This window comes from Gavia stellata, chromosome 1, assembly GCF_030936135.1.
Source record: "Gavia stellata isolate bGavSte3 chromosome 1, bGavSte3.hap2, whole genome shotgun sequence".
Classification (NCBI taxonomy): Eukaryota; Metazoa; Chordata; class Aves; order Gaviiformes; family Gaviidae; genus Gavia; species Gavia stellata.
Genome location: NC_082594.1, coordinates 19746929 through 19763496, shown reverse-complemented (window position 1 = coordinate 19763496; position 16568 = coordinate 19746929). Strand labels below are relative to the sequence as shown.

Sequence of the window (16568 nt, the reverse complement as noted above, 5' to 3'; positions counted from 1 at the left end):
CTGCTTGTATGTGTTCACAAGGAGACTGGGCAAGCACTTGAAGAGATTCACTAAAAGCAGCATACAGGAGCATCGCATAATGTTCAAGAAATCCCCTGACCTCTAGAGGGTCAGAAGCTAAGAGTATGCTCAGGGGAAGATATCCAAAGTACCTGTGCTGTTCTTACTCTTCCTTGCATGCCCACTTACATACACTGCAAGAGTCTGATCCCTGTTCAGAACCAGAATAGCTGTTTTTATCTTCTTATTACACAAGATTTTTCTTTTTAATGGAATATTTTAACCATCCTCTAGGAGAAGTGGGTATTCAGAAAAGAAATTAAGAAAAATGTAAAGCTGCATTACTGTTGTCGATATTTCATGGTCAGGAGACAAAAGAACAAACTTCACTAGTAGAGAGAAAAACAGAACAAAGAATACCAAAATCTTCATTGCTGACTAAGTAAAGAGGGAGCAAAAAAAATACAGAACGTCCTGACTCTTTATTTTATACATCACTGCTTAATTCTTTGTTTCAGAAGTATAGAATCACAGAATCATGTAGACTGGAAGAGACCTCCAGAGGTCAAGTGCAACCTCCTGCTCAAAGCAGGTGCAGAGCTGATTGCTCAGGATCTTGTTGAGTCAAATCTGAGCATCTCCAAGGACAAGCATTCCAAAACCTGTCTGGAGGATTTTGCCGCCCTCAAGAAAAAAAAGCTTTTCCTTCTAGCTAAATCACGTTTCCCCTCATTTTCAAGTTGTGTATGTTGCCTCTCATCCTTCCACCGTGCACTTCTTAGAAGAATCCAATTTTGTCCTCTCTATACCCTCCCATTAGATAACTGACCCCCCTTCAGCCTTCTCCAGGTTGAACAAACTAAGGTCTCCCAAGCCTTTCCTCCTATGTCATATGCTCCAGCCCTTTAAACATCTTGGTAGCTCTCCACTAACTTGCATCAGTATGTCAATGCCTTTCATCCTGTGCAATCTAAAACTAGACACAGTGCTCCAGATGCAGCCTCAGAAGTACAGAAGGATGGGGGGGACACGGCAAGGAAATCACTTCCCTTGACCTGCTGGCTACACTCATGCTAATATAGCAAGAGGTTGCCCAGAGAGGCTGTGGAGTCCCTATCCTTAGAGATATTAAAAAAACTGAAATGGACACAGTTCTGGATGACCTACTCCAGGTGACTCTGCTTGAGCAGGGGGGTGGACAAGATGACCCCCAGAGGTCCCTTCTAACCTCAAGCATTCTGTGATACAACCCAGCATGCAGTTGGCCATCTTTGCTGCAAGGGCACACTGCTATCTCCTGTTCAACTTGTCGTCCACCAGGACACGCAAGTCTTTTTCTCCACAGCTGCCTTCTTGGTAGTTATCTTCCATTCCAGAGGAAGTATTGGCTTATTCTTGCATTCCCCATGATACTTCAATGGTAAGCAGAAGTGATTATAGACAAAAACCTGCACATTCAAACTAGTCTCAGTTTCATGTTTCCTTCCAAGATGGATTAACTCAGACCCAATCCACAAGAGAAAGTATCAAGGATTTTCCTTCCATGCACCACTTCTGGCAAATTCAACCTACAGTGACCTATGAAAATATATGCAAGTTTAAGGACTGCTATTTTAAGGAAAATGTTAAGTAAAAACACTGCTGTCAAATTAGTAAAGAAAATCCTATCAATTAGATTACTAAGTACAAAAAAAAATTAAGTTAATCCAGAGGCAAAATTTCTAGAGAATAATGGCCCAGTGCCCTCTGAGGGGAAGCCTGATGCAAAGTAGTCTGAGTACACCTCTCCCTCACTACTCCACCTAGATTCTACATTGAGATGACCTAATTTTAGCGAGATCCCATTGCGGATTTGACCTCTTCCAAAGCATAAAGTCTAAGAAAAATGCAGAAGCCTGAATATTCTTCTGCTCTTATATATTTGATTCTAAACTCACTCACTCTTTCATGACTTGTTTGTATAACCTATTAGAGACTTAATCCTAGAAATCAGGTCTACTTCATGACAGGTATCTCATGATAGATAACTGAGAAAAGACGTATTATAAAACACTTCACACAATTTGAGAATTCTTACAAGTTACTAGTTCTATATACATTTCAAATCTTCATTCTGTCCACTAGGACAGTGTTGAACTCAAATTGGCAACTACAAAAGCAGCTATCGCAATGCAAGACAAAACAGATGAATGGGGTATATTCCAGCAATACAAGTATTGTTGCAACAGAAATCCAAGTTCCTGGAAATAAGAGAAAATTCACTTGGAGGGTTTCTGATTCTTGTCATTATCAGCAACAATCATTTCAGAAGGAATCTTTATCTTCCATCTTACTGCAAGGATCACGAAAGCTGAAGTCTAGAGCTCATCTTGCATACATCCTACTAGGAAGAAAGATGAAGCCCCAAAATAAGTATCAGACCAATACTGTAATTTCATGGTATTTTAGAAGTAAGCCTTACTTCTGTTTGCAACTGAAACTAATGAAAGTCTCTGTTCTTGAACTTTCTGGCTGCAAGAGTATTTCAATAAAGCTGTTAGTGCCTTGCATCTAGGCATCTGTGCTACAGACTTTTATTCTTGGCTGAAAAAAAAGCAGTATGATCTGCTTCATGTGCCTTCAAAAGGAATGAGACCAGAATGAAGAACATGCCTACAGTGCAAGACAGCATTCTTGCTACAACTTCTCCCATGCAAGGGCCAGTGGACTGAGAACACCAGAATACCAGCTGATTGCTACAACACTACATAGCAGCCCAAAGATTTGTTTCCATTTGAAGAAAATGCTTTGCAGTTAAACTCACATGGTCCATGGTAAAACAGATCAGTATATACTTCTCAATCCAGGCAAACTTTGCTCTGGTAGCTTTACAAAGTAACAGCTTCAGATTAGCAGTAAGATAAATACCAGGATATCTTCTAGAAAAGAATATTCTGGGATGGTCAAACTGTGTTCAAATAGAAAGGTAAAGAAGAAAGAAGATAGGAATTTTCTGTAAGTACAAAAGCACTACATGGAATTCTGTGGTAACAGAAATCCATTAGTAAGGCAATCAAGAAAATAGCAGCTAAACTACTTCAGATGTATTTGAAAGGAGGATGGTCTGGATGGAACCAGAAGCAACACGCACGTTTAAGAAAAGAGCCAGATGTCAGCAGAATCTGTAACAGCAAAGAAAGAAGAAACTGTATTACTTATACAGTCTTTTGAAATACTGCACCCAAATCATCTCTCCTCCCCAAAATAACCACTGTAAACTCTTCCCTGCTCCAACAAAAGAGATTAAGATTAATAACACCTCAAAAGCATTTGCCCAAGACTTAAAAGCAAAAGCTGAAATAATTGGTTTTTGTGGCCCTTGAACACCAAGTTATCTGTGTTTATGTTCCATCAGCTGAACTCTTGCAAACAGCCAAATCAGTAACTTGTCCAGTAACTTTTTTGGCATCTCCAACTGCCAGTGCTCCCTCTTTTTGCCAGTTTTGTTCCCGCTCTCAGGACACCTGCCTTCATACCTTCAAGAAAAGCAGAGCTGAAAATCCCTTCTTCCCCTGCCTCAAAAGGCAAGTTACTCTTACATTAAGTGAATGTTTCAGCTGTTTCTGTTTTGCCTTTTCTCTCTCTTACCCTCAATCCTGTTCAATTATTCTAGGTACAGCAGTGCACAGATGTGGTTATATCTGTCCTAACTCTGATACCTAGTCTTATCACCTCCTTGCTTTCTCTTCCTAATACAGATCGCTCCCATACAGATCGCACCTCCCAATTTTGACTGCCATAAGTACTTTTCTTCAGAACTTCAAAGCTGTTTTAACATCTCCGTTATACCTATCCCATTTTATCTTCTGAAATATTGACAAAACAACACCTGAACACTTACTATGAATGATACTCAGGTGCTTAAGGAAACTGATTATACAGTTATTGAAGAGCAGCAAATTCTACAGCTGAAGACAGACAATTGAAGCAGAAATGGCAAAATAAATGGTTCCAGAAACAGGAGTAAATAAAAGGTAGAAGAAAAGGTAGAAGAACAGGATAGTTTCTAGAAGAACTTGATTTGCATCAGAAACGCAAGAAACCAGAGGCATAAATACCAAAAGGCCTCCAAAAAACCCCCACACCACTAAGCAGGAAGGAAGGTGAATTGAGTATTTCTTGGTGGATAAAGATTTCTGTCATTCAACCATGGTAGATGGAGTAAAAAGCATCTAGCTATCTCTGTCTGTAGAAGTGTACACAGTATCGGACTTCAGTATTATCAGCCATTACTTAATACCAAACTAAGTATTACTTCAAGTGAGACAGAAGTGGTTTACCATATGAGGAAGAGATTCCACTATTAAACCACAGTTTGAACTGGCTGAAACCATAGAACTTCTCTTTAAAAGTGACCAGAAATTTAAAAAACAAAATTGAAAATAACTGAAAAGTCAGTATTTCTAATATTTCAATGTTAAGGAGCTGTTCAACTCTTACTGGTTTTGTCAACAGTGCTTACTCTTGAAACAGACACTTGGGGAAACAAGAGTTTACAAAGCAGTAACAACGGCAGGAAGCAGCAGATTTTGCAGTTAATTGTACTATCAAAATAAAAAGAAGGACAGATCTCTTAACAGCAAAGCAGCCCAGAAAGAGAACAGACACCGCATGGGACAAGACAAAGTTGAAAACCCTAGATGCTTCCACTGAAGTGCTATATGACAAGACGTTTTAGCATAGCATTCAGTGAGATTTAAACCAGTAGATAAAAATACATTTTGTGAAACTAAATACAAACTCTCCATAAGCAATGAATCATAAGTTGCAGAGCTGACACGTGTTATTGTATACAGTGAAGGCTCCTAAACCCCTGCACACAGATAAAGAGGATGAAAGGAGTTTTAAGAGAGTTTTAGAAAAGCAGTTGTGTGGCATAGAGCAGAATTCAAAACAAGGAAGCAACAACTGCCTAGGTTGCGTTTTTTTCTATTGCTCGTAAGTTAATAGCTTAAAAGGATGGCATAGCCTGGTTAGTCTCGAAGCACATTCAGTAGTAAGTCTTCATCTACTCAAGGAAGTCAATCAAATGCACTTCTATTCAATACTGAAGGAAAATTTTCACTAGGTGAAAAGACACTGCAACCATCCTCTCCAACTAGGAAAATACTCATTTGGCTTGCATTCACCTGGTACTCACTTCATTCCAGAGCTATTAAGAAGCCTATGAAGAAATAGCTAGAGCTCCTTTCCCCTTTTTTGACAGCACATGAAGACCGTAACTTTTAAGAAACACCCAAAGCAAGCAAATCCCAGGTCATATTCTAACAAGAAATTTAAAGCAACAAAGCAAAAAAAAAAAAAGTAAAGGAACATTTTCAACTAGTAAAGCATTAAATGCTTTCATGTCCGAATCAAGAACACTGTGGACCGATTCGGCCAGCAAGCAAAGCAGCTAAAGACTCAGCTTTATCTTAGTTGAACAGCTGAAAATTAAAAGGTACGGTTCATTGCACAAGCCAAGTCACAGAATTCACTTGTTCCTTAGAACAAGGTTGTCAAGCCTGTACCCAGATCCAGCAAACCCCGACACAAACAACACTGCAACTGCCCTGAAAAGAAAGTCAACTAATTTTGTAGAGACAGAAAATATGCAATAGTATCAGAAAACAAAACACTGGAACAACAGATGTATGTGCTTTTGATTAATATTTCTTCATGGCTGGCATATTTGGGGTCTGTTTCAATTTGTTGCATAGATACTAATTTTTAAATAATCAGTAATTTTTAAAATGGTTGTCATTTTAATTACATGAAATGCCTACTCAAAGAAATAAAATATTTCACTATTTGCACAATTACACAGACAATTTAGCCAACTCCTTGTCACATATGATCTCATTCTGTTCAAGCTTTTTTTTTGTTTAATTCGTTTTGTTTAGCATCATTCTTTAAGTCCCTCCTGCCCCTCTAACATGTTAAAGAGTTTGAACCTCAGCGCAACAGGTAAAGAATTTATGATCTAGAAGTGGTAGTCGTCTTCAGGTTTAAAAAAATAACCACTTTCAATAAGGGTTTTGTTTTGACATTTTATCTGAATTGTCACAGTGATTTAATTTTTGGAGTAAGGGTTTTATTGTTGTTTTCTCTTTTTTAAAAAAAATCTTGACTTCCACTTAACTGTCTTCATGAATGGCTGTTGTGCCATCAGGAAATTAACATGCTCTTTCATATAACCACAGTGAGCATTAGTTAGGCTATGTCTATTTATTTAATTTTTTAAACCTTCTTACATAATTTATTTATTTATTTTTCTTAGCTTTTTTCTATGAAAGAAACCTAAGCTCTGTAACTACTTCAGTTTTAGGTAAGAAAAAACAGCCATCATCTCTCAGAAAAGCAAAACACAGGATGCAATGCTCAAGGTTATGTGTCTCCATTTTAAAGCATTTTCTGAAACTGGGACGTAGAAAGCCAAGCGCATCCATCACCTTGAAAGGTGACTTACGCGCTTCAGAAAAAACCTACTCCCCATACCAGGAATAACATTGTTTCTTACTCCCACCAACAGTCTAAAGCAGAGGAAAGAAGCCTTGTGTAGCCGATGGATTATTTGCACTCACTGGCCATTCCAAGAGCCACAGTAATTTTTATTACCCACAATTTTAATTTTTTCATTCCAGGAAGAAAAAATGTCCATGATAAGTTATTGAAAATGAATTGTTCAAATCAGTATAATATTTATTCAAAAAAATAGGGATCAAGTATATAGATAGGTACAAGTAATAAGAATCAGTTTTCATTTATTACTACTACAAATGTATAGCATATTGATACGTGTATGACATTTACAGTATAAACTGCTTAATACAAAGCTCATACCAGTAAGACCTATGTATTTTACAACTGTTTGTAAGAAAACATTTGCTAAAACTGTTACGCGACACACGATAATCAGTTGTACAACACAATGCTCTAATCAAATGATACATCAACTTTTCCTGTATTATTGATTCGATGGAGTTTATTTCAGTATGTAATAGTGACTCTCCCATATTCTCTCCTTCACCAGTTCTCCTTTAAAAACAAGATCTAATAAAAAAATTCCAAGAAAACATTGTTACAACTAAATAAAGCAACCTACAATTTACCAATTGTCACCCAATGAGTTGTCAGTCACATTTTCCGAAGTCTAAATTCCTTTTATAAAAACAGGAATTCCTTGAATACATTCAGTTCAAAAAACCTTAAAACAAATGGAAGTTCAAACCTAAATAAATCCTACTAGACAACTAAATATACTCAAATAATTGTGTCCTGAGCAACTTTGGCACCTACAACAACATACACTAAAACATCTCCTGACTTTGTAGGTTGAGTTTCTCTTAATATCGAAAATACCCCAAAACCCCCACAATCCAGGAACATTTGAAACCTACCAGTTAAGTATTACACTTAATCACCACTCCAAACCAGATGCACATGAGCACTAGAAATTAAGCTTCTCACACCCTATTACAGTTCCCCAGTACCAAATATTTCCACAAAAGATGTAAGAACTTGCTTGAATACAGTCTGCTGTCAGAATTGAATGGACCAAAACAATGCGTCTCAGTTTTAAAGGTTCTCTTAAGGATCCTCACAATAACACACGATACCCAACACTACTTGTGAAGATTCCTGGTACTGCAAACTGTTCCTTCACCCCAAATCAAACCAGAACATACAACTCGCTACCCATATCCTTCTCATTCTCAAATACATATCTAAACACAAAATACAAAAATATCTGAACAAATATAGAGTACAGTCTGTAATGAGAGTTAAGTACAGATGTATCATTTGACCTCTCAAAATTCCATGTTCATTTCATAATTCCGTGTGCAGTGCATGTTACACTGGTTGTGTGGGAATGTCTCAAGTTCAAAGTTAATTTCATGCCTTTTTGTTTCTTCGAGAGACAGTATTCAACGTTTCTTCAAGTCTTTCCATGGCTTCTGGGCATGACTATGTTTTTAGTATCTTGGAAACCTATCCTGTCCCTTTTGGTATAGCTGTGACAAAAGAATAATGCTTATGTTACGTTTTCAGTTACGTTGTTTACATATGCATGTTTCCAGATTTGCTGTTTGCACATTGCACATACACAAGAAGAGCCATCCCCAAAAGTATCAGAACTGAATGTCCAAAGAGAAAATACAAACATACATGATGCAACATTAAAGAACTTAAAAACATTCAGCACTGCACTCCCTTTTCTCTTGGATCACCGGTTTCTTAAAAATGGAAAGAAATGAAGAAAGAACCCAAAGCAATGTGCAGCACTGGGGCCACTCCCATATTCAAGTGTGAGCTTCAAAATCAGACAAAAGATTTTCTTGCTAATAAAACAGTACTTTCAGCCATCCCCAAAAGTATCAGAACTGAATGTCCAAAGAGAAAATACAAACATACATGATGCAACATTAAAGAACTTAAAAACATTCAGCACTGCACTCCCTTTTCTCTTGGATCACTGGTTTCTTAAAAATGGAAAGAAATGAAGAAAGAACCCAAAGCAATGTGCAGCACTGGGGCCACTCCCATATTCAAGTGTGAGCTTCAAAATCAGACAAAGATTTTCTTGCTAATAAAACAGTACTTTCAGATTTCATAACACTATCCCTACGAACTCAGAGCAGAATGTACCAAGCAAAAAGACCAAAGAAAAAAAAAAATCCCCAAATTGCATATGCTACCCCAAAATATTTAATATTTCAGAGCTATCCTATTATACCATAAATAGTGTGATTAACATTTAAAACCTTCCAGCCAGCATTAGCAATGGTTCAGAGCTAAGCTGGCTCTGTAATATGTAAAAGACATCAGCATCAGGTTTCTTGATTTGGAATTATTTTTAACCACAACAATTATTACTATCTTAACAGTCTTAAGAATAAATAAAAAACAAACCAAGTAAAGAAAATAAAAGCACAAAATTTAACATGTGGAAGGATGAAAGTAACAATAAATTTTGAAATCCTGTGCTGTACAGGGAAGGAGACTAGACATAGTACAGGTACACAGACAATGTGTAATCCATTAGAGCATTCTCGCAGCAATGTCCGATCTGTATGCTCTGCACATTTTTGAGTGTTTCGATCGCATACAAGCGAGCTTTTGTATCTAAAAAAGAACATCACTTAAGGACCAGTAAGCTTGTGTGTCAGGCTTGCTATTAATACACTAATGAGACACCCATTAGAAAAAAATAGAAATTATTAACAGAAAGTTTAATTTTAATTATATTTTCATTAATAACAAACATGTATTGCTATTACAGCAACATCAAAAAAGCCAGTAGTAAAAGGTCCACTCTGGCTAGTCCGCCCTCTCTGGAATTAATTTCATTTTTAAAAGCCTTTGTTTCTTAAGACTTCTAATGAGAAGTAAAGCCATGTTATGAATAGCAGGATAAATTTAAGGATTATTAATACTTATTTAATCTATAGGTAAAGAAGTAATTACCTGCTTGTATTCACCAACGCAGTTCTGACAACAGAATCTTTTCTGCTGACCATCAATAGTAAGAATATTGTTTCCAGCTCCTTTACTGGGCAAATACTCCCCGCAATGCTCACAGCAATTCATTATTAAACCATTTGCCATCCTGTACCTATTGAAGCAATGGTCACTGCACAGCTTATGAGTCATATTTTTAAAGCTAACTTCATGACGAATCTAAAAGATAAAAAATAAAAAAAATGTATTCTATCACCACACAAGCACAAAGTTGCCTGAAACTACTAGACAAGCCAAAAGTCTTACATTCAAGTACAATAACTAAAACCAGATTATACTGGCTCACTATTTAAGAACAGAGATGCTTGCAATGACCATGAAATACAGAAAAGGAAATTGGTGTTTCTGTTGTCTCCGAAATTCTAGAAAAAAAATCTTGGACCCATTTGTTCTTGTAGCCTAGAAGCAAAGATCACAGGGAAGGATGTAATAATTGCATATTAGAGCAGGAGGTCAATTTATGTAATTTTATAAAATACTTAATTTGCAGGCTAACAACATGGCATATTAAGACTGGCCAGACACATATGCTGTGTAAAGCAGTAGCCTGAAACTATGGTGGGCCCAGTAACGGCATCAAGAGTAAATTAATACATTAGTGAGAATTTAAAATTACATATATTCTACATATCTCTAAAAACATTTGCACAGTCTTTCAAAATATAGAGTAAAAATAAAGTAAATAATACAGTACATCTTTACTTTTTTCAACAGCAATTCTTCTACATGGGAGATCTGGGTTATAATTACAAGATTCTACACCTAAAAATTGTTGACAGTAGCTACAAGATATCAGCAAAAGGCATTTCAAGTTTCTGAAACAAAAATCAAATATTAACCTCTTTGAATTCTTTCTTCCTTCAGTTGCTCTTCATGAATATTAAGCCTGCGTATCTTAATATCTCACTGCATATGAAAATACTGAATCATATTTTAAATTTCCTTATTTTCAGTACTCTTATTTCAGAATATAAGTTATTAATATTGTCATTACTGAGAAAGATAAGAGGGAAAAAAAAACAGTCAACCAGACCTCAGTTAGTTTACCACAGATAGTGCATCTTGATTTATTCAAAACTCCTTTTGAGGGATTCTGTTTATCTTCATAGAAGGATAAACATGATGTACTGCAAAACTCCTGGAAAGACTCACTTGAATCAACTTGAGCAACAATGGTACCTTTCATTGTTGTTATATCTCTGAAAGACAAAAAAACCTCTAGTGTGCCTGTGTATACATACATATATGCATTAAACAAGAACACTTTACATCTTACAAGATTCATCCTTCCTTTTAATGCTTACATTTCAAACCAGTTTTGTGGGTGTAGTTGTTATTCACATATCAAACACTAAGTTTAATATTTTAACAAGTTCTGCAAGTACCATGTCTTTCCTGCGTAAAAACCTATTTTTTGTTTAGATTGGGTTTATTTTTTCCCATTACATTATTCTAGAACTAAGTAACATCAATGCACCATTAGGTACTAGCTGTGGCAAACTCAATCGTATACAAAAAAATTAACACAGCAAATTCAAACTAGCCCTTCTGCCATTTTACACAAAAGCTACACTTAAGTTTCATATGAAAAAATTCAAAATTTATAGCAAAAGACATGGAAATGGTCTTTATTTGTATGTAACTCCACCATTTCCAGTATTAATCTCAGGATAGGATGAGGGGAGGAGAGAAGATTGTTTTCTCATAAATACATCCAAAAAGCTTAAAAAACTACCACTAACTTGCTTAGAAGTTTTATAATTTAAAATTTTTAAAAAGTTAATGCCATCATTACTTTAAAGTTCCAAAGCACCTAAACAGTTGATGCAGTTGCCCATGGAACTGCACCAATTTAATCCATTAAGCCAGACAAGCAACCATCAATAAAATTAATCTGAAATAGAATAAACCTTCTTCTAACCAAACTGACTTACACTGTTTTTCACTGAAGTTAATTCTAGACTTCCTTGATCTTCAGTTGTATGCTGCACATGCTGCAAACTTAGCAAAGTCGCTAACACCATGCTTGTCAGTGCACCTTTGTTATCAAGTCTCCCAAACTTCTAAGGCCATTTCTAACGTAGTCTCACTGTTAATCCCAAACTATCACATACGATAAAGTAGAAGCAGTAAGGAGAAGAAATAAAACCCTCCCCCTCTACCCTGTTACGTAAAAAAACTATTATCAACATACAGGAAATGCTATTGGGCAGGAAATTAAAAATTGATTGGGCATGTCTGGATCTGTATTGACATCATGATGGATCACCAGTTGGAAAAGACATGCCCCAGACACTCATACCTAGGAGCCCTAAAACTAGGATGAGTGGAAAACCTTGGAAAAATGCTGTTATACTTCCCTAGACAGAATCCCTTGAAAATAAACTTGTACCACCCCTGGATATCAACACTTGCAAACCTGCCTTCTTCCATCAAAGGAAAGTCAGCAGATTTTGGCTTGCCCTTTGGTAAACTAGTAAGGATTTGTATTGGCGTGTGTTATCAGTTCTGTTCTGCAAAACAAAGCCAGAGCTCCTACCCTGAGGAGCTTACAGTTTCTGGCTGGATTCCACCAGGACTTCTAAACATTATTAACTTGTATCAAAGGACACAAGTCAAAATGAGTAATACAAGTCAATAAAAACTATGAACACTAAGGAGGATGCCAGATATTTCTTATACTTTCCTTCTTATAGTAATTCCTATGCTGTTTATGTAGTTACAAAAGGTTCAGAAGAGTTCTAGAAAAGTGGCTTACAATAAAATACGTAAGAATTCTGACTTTTCAAATGGGATTATACAATTTTTTTAACAAATAATTGTAGGCTTCACTTTTTCCACTTAAATTAATCTACATATGTAAAGATAAATCTGAGCATTACCTCTGAAAGCCTGACCTATGACATAGCAACTACTATCATCTATGCAACCTACATTCAGGATCTCCTGGATTTTGCTAGAGTTCCCTTATCCTTTCACTGAACTGCAATCTGACAATCTTATGTCTGCTTCAGTAGGAAAGGAACACAGAAGAAAGTATGGAGCAAAGAGTTTGCTACCACCAGGTAGCAAAAAATTGTCAATAAAGCAAAAAAAGCCTGGCTAAGATTGGGCTTCACAACGAAGCCGTGCTACAGAGGAATAACTTCATGCATATACTGCCTTCTATTTAACTGTGATTGAGTAAGCAACTGCATACTAGTGGAAGAGCAAAGACCAACATCACCTCAAAAATTGTCAAAGGTGACTTCACAGAGGTCCTCTAGACATCAAATACACTAAACAAACTATTTTAAGTAATCCCAAAAGCTAGAAATGAGGTCTTTTCCTCATAATTCAAAAATAAAGCCTTTTCACTTAGGGCAGTTTTATACGTAGCCTCTTACAGTACACAGATAAGTATCTCCAAAGTTGCAAGAAAGCACAGATTTAGCCATGAATTTTCAAGATTTCAGTCAGAAATACAAAGATCAGTCAAATCTTCATCTTTATCTACAATACAGCTAGCTGAATAAGGTAGTCACCAGATTACTTCTAAAAAATAGTGTATAAACATGTACAAGCCAACAGAAGGAGTACAGAGTACTTTTAACTAGCTCTGTAGAGGCAAGGGTTGAGAGAATTTGAGTTTTACATGTATTTAACAAAGCTAAAATATGTTAGATCTGCTAGGTTTTCAGTGTACCAACATAGGAATACACAGGGTATCAATACCTTCTATTGTTTAATTTTACTGAGACTCAAGAAAAATAAAAGATACTCCGATCAGTAGCTTTCATCTGAATATAAGCCATTAATCCACTATGCTGCATACTGAAGTAAAACTTTTTCACTAGTTTAAATATGTGATTGAGCAAAGAGCACCCTCTCCAAAGCATACAGTAATGAAGGCAGTCTTTACTGCAAGCCTTCTTTAGTTCAGCAAGAATTCATCATTTAACCAGTGTCATTGCTGGGTATACTAGATTTGAGACTTTACTGAAAAAATATGAAAAAGTGCAAGTATCTCAGTAACCAGCACACTGAAAGAAAAAGATAGTACAGCTGTTTTGTACACCTAACACTACAATAGTACAATTAGGGAAGACATCTCTATTTTAAGTTTGGAAAATAATGAAAAATTGCAAGTCAAACCTAACCAATAATTTAGAATAAGCCACTTCTAGGTATGCTTGTCACTCCCTCTGTACTGCCCACTTAAGGCATCTTCAGCTTCAGGAGTTGCCATAGTTGCCCCTAACTATGGGAAAAGTCTAAGGCTTCTCCTCTCCCCACACTGCCAACAGTGGAAGAGCTCTCAAATTTCTTCCAGCTTCTTGCAAGTATCAGCTTCTTCTTTTAAAGCCTCTTGATTTTGTATCTTCATCTATCAAAAAGAATGCTTTCTATACAACAGAAGATCCACTTTTTTCATAAACGACTTTAAATATAAAGAATACATCTTGTCACAGGCTATATTATAACTTGGACACCTTGTCTTTAAAAGAAAAAAATTCCGTAATTTTTAGTGTATTGGCTTTCATAGAAACAATCTGCCATACTCCAAATTCAAAAGCTGGTAGACTTTTGTTATAGCAGACACAGTGAAGTCAATATTTCCAAACAACATTAAAGTGACACTATATAAAGTACTTGTATAGTCAGATTTTGTATCATTAACAGAGCAATTCTCATACGTGCATGAGAATCTCAAGTATTACTGGATTTAACTGCTAATATGAAACAAAATAAAAAAATCCCTTACTTTCTGCACATAACACAAAGTTTCTTTGGAGTGGGTTTGTGTGAGAATGATGAGAGGCAGGTAGTAGAACAAAAAAGGTGAGCTGATCCTTTTCGCTGATATGCAGTCTGTCCCTTTTGTAAAGGCTTTTTGCAGTTTGCACATGTGACTTTAACCTGTTTAGAAGGCTGCTGCTGGGCAGAAGGCTGGAAAATCTGTTTAGGAAGTGATGCTACAGGTGACAAGGAATCCACACCTGGTTGCTTCTGATTCCTAGGGAAGGAAGCTGACTGGGATATCCAAGAATCTTCAAGACAAAAAAAACAGACAAACAAACAGTAAAGTGAACAGACATGTACATACATATAGAATAATATTCACAGATCTATGATCATAAAATCATTTTTTGGTTGGAACTGACAATTCGCAGAAGAAAGATGACATTTTAGAAATTCAAGTTTAAAGTAAAATGCTCTTTGATGGTACCACTCGCCATTGTTACAAAACTTCAGAACGTGAACAAATTTCAGGATGGTCCTATCCTACATCTAGTGACAACTTCTGCAGACCTCAATTCACTTGCAAATTGGGAATTTTATCTTCAGACAAACAAAACTGCAATTACCAACTGCAATAAAAAAAACAACCAAGAACATGGAATTTCTAAACTAAGGTTTGAGATATAAACTCTGCAAATTTATAAGAACATGAAATCTTAGATTTTCATTACTTATTTTGTTGTAAAGCTTTAACAAGCATCTGTAAATGTTCATGTGTGCGACCTCAGTGATAAACCCTAGAGCTGGGCTTCCCCATACTAGTTTCCTAGTCCAGCCTGCAGCCAGACAACTATACTGCAGTTAGAGCGAAGCACGGTGGCTCCACATCTGGCATCTGCATCTATGTCATTGATTCCTGTAAGAGTTCCTGCTTTCCTCAATAACCTTTTCAATGCAAAGAATACCACTTAATATGTAAACTGGCAAAGTCATGAGAGTTCCAAGTCTTCCTCAGTAGAAATCAATGAGCCTAGAAAATACTACTTCATTAAGTTCTGGCAGTACACAAATCCATGTCCCTGTGTTCCAGACTCCATTAATCTTCCGTCTGTACTTTTGGACAATAGACTACTACGGAACGAAGTCACCTTTGCCCGATCCTTTATAGCATAACATGCTACAGAGTAACCTGCATAACAAGAAGTTAAGGAAAACTTTTTCTCCAACAGAAATACATCTAGAAAGATCACATGCTTCTGTTAAATTACATGCTTGGTATCTTGGTTTGGAGCAGAATATACAGTTGGGGGGGGGGGAATCCCCCAGTAAAAAGTCATTTCTAGGCTTTTCTCTGGAATTTAAGCTTTCATTTTAAATAATTATCACCAGAATTTAGGAACATTGAGCTTCTGAAGAATGCCAAGAATGAGACATTACTTAAGCATGAATTAAAACCTGAATAGGAATTTCTTTTCATTATAAAAAACACTTACACACATTTTCAATAGTATGTGTCAGCTATCCCAAATACTGTCACAGCACTTGGGACTTACCTTTCAAGCTTTTCATTCCCAGCATCTAGAACAGTACTACACTGTTACTTACTGAATAGTAAACACCTGCATAAATATTACTGTATTTGGTAGTACCTGTGCTACTACGTTCAAGTAAAGAGTAAATACACTGTAACCAAATAAAAATACTAAAGCCTTGTATGTCTTACTGCAGGAACTCACTGTATTCCTGGAGTGTTATTACAACTAGTATTAACAACCAAATATAAGAAAGATTATTTAAAATTCTGTAACTTCAGGTAATAAAAACCTTAACCTATAGACTTCAGCAAGTGCCCATACCTTATTCTTAAGGGACATTATCTTGGTCTATAATCATTCATTAAATAGAAGGCACCCTTTCCTCATACTATTTTCTAAAGTCCTCTCTTCCTCCAAGAGGGTTTTATTAACAACATATTCTGCTACATAGCTTTACTATTTCTTCTAGGGACAAAGTTCCAAAAACCCTTGTCACAGCAACAAACAACGTACATTCCTTAGAAAGTAGATAATTTTCCAGTGTGACTTTGTAGCTGTGAAGGATGTCCTATTTCTCAGACATGTAAGGCAAGTTGGAAATTTACCCATTGTAATGCTTGAGGGTAAATAGAAGAGCTGGAACAAAGAGGTGAGAGGAGGAGGGAAAGGAAGCAGAACAAAATACATTCCTCTTTAAACCATTAAAGAGGTTTACCTTTGAAGGCATGAGTGTCCATACTGACAAACTAAGATAAGTTACCACAGTGCTTT

General features: G+C 36.3%; 1 protein-coding gene across 1 annotated transcript in view; it reads right to left on the bottom strand.

Annotated features, from left to right (window-relative positions):
- ZMYM2 (zinc finger MYM-type containing 2) overlaps window positions 1-16568 on the bottom strand; it is a 72504-nt gene that overhangs the window by 48036 nt on the left and 7900 nt on the right. Inside the window, exons 3-5 of the mRNA XM_059824586.1 lie at window positions 14285-14570; window positions 10574-10739; window positions 9487-9699 (exon numbers count right to left, since the gene is read on the bottom strand). Of these exons, the coding sequence (XP_059680569.1) occupies window positions 9487-9699; window positions 10574-10739; window positions 14285-14570 (665 nt within the window). The remainder of the gene's footprint in view (window positions 1-9486; window positions 9700-10573; window positions 10740-14284; window positions 14571-16568) is intronic.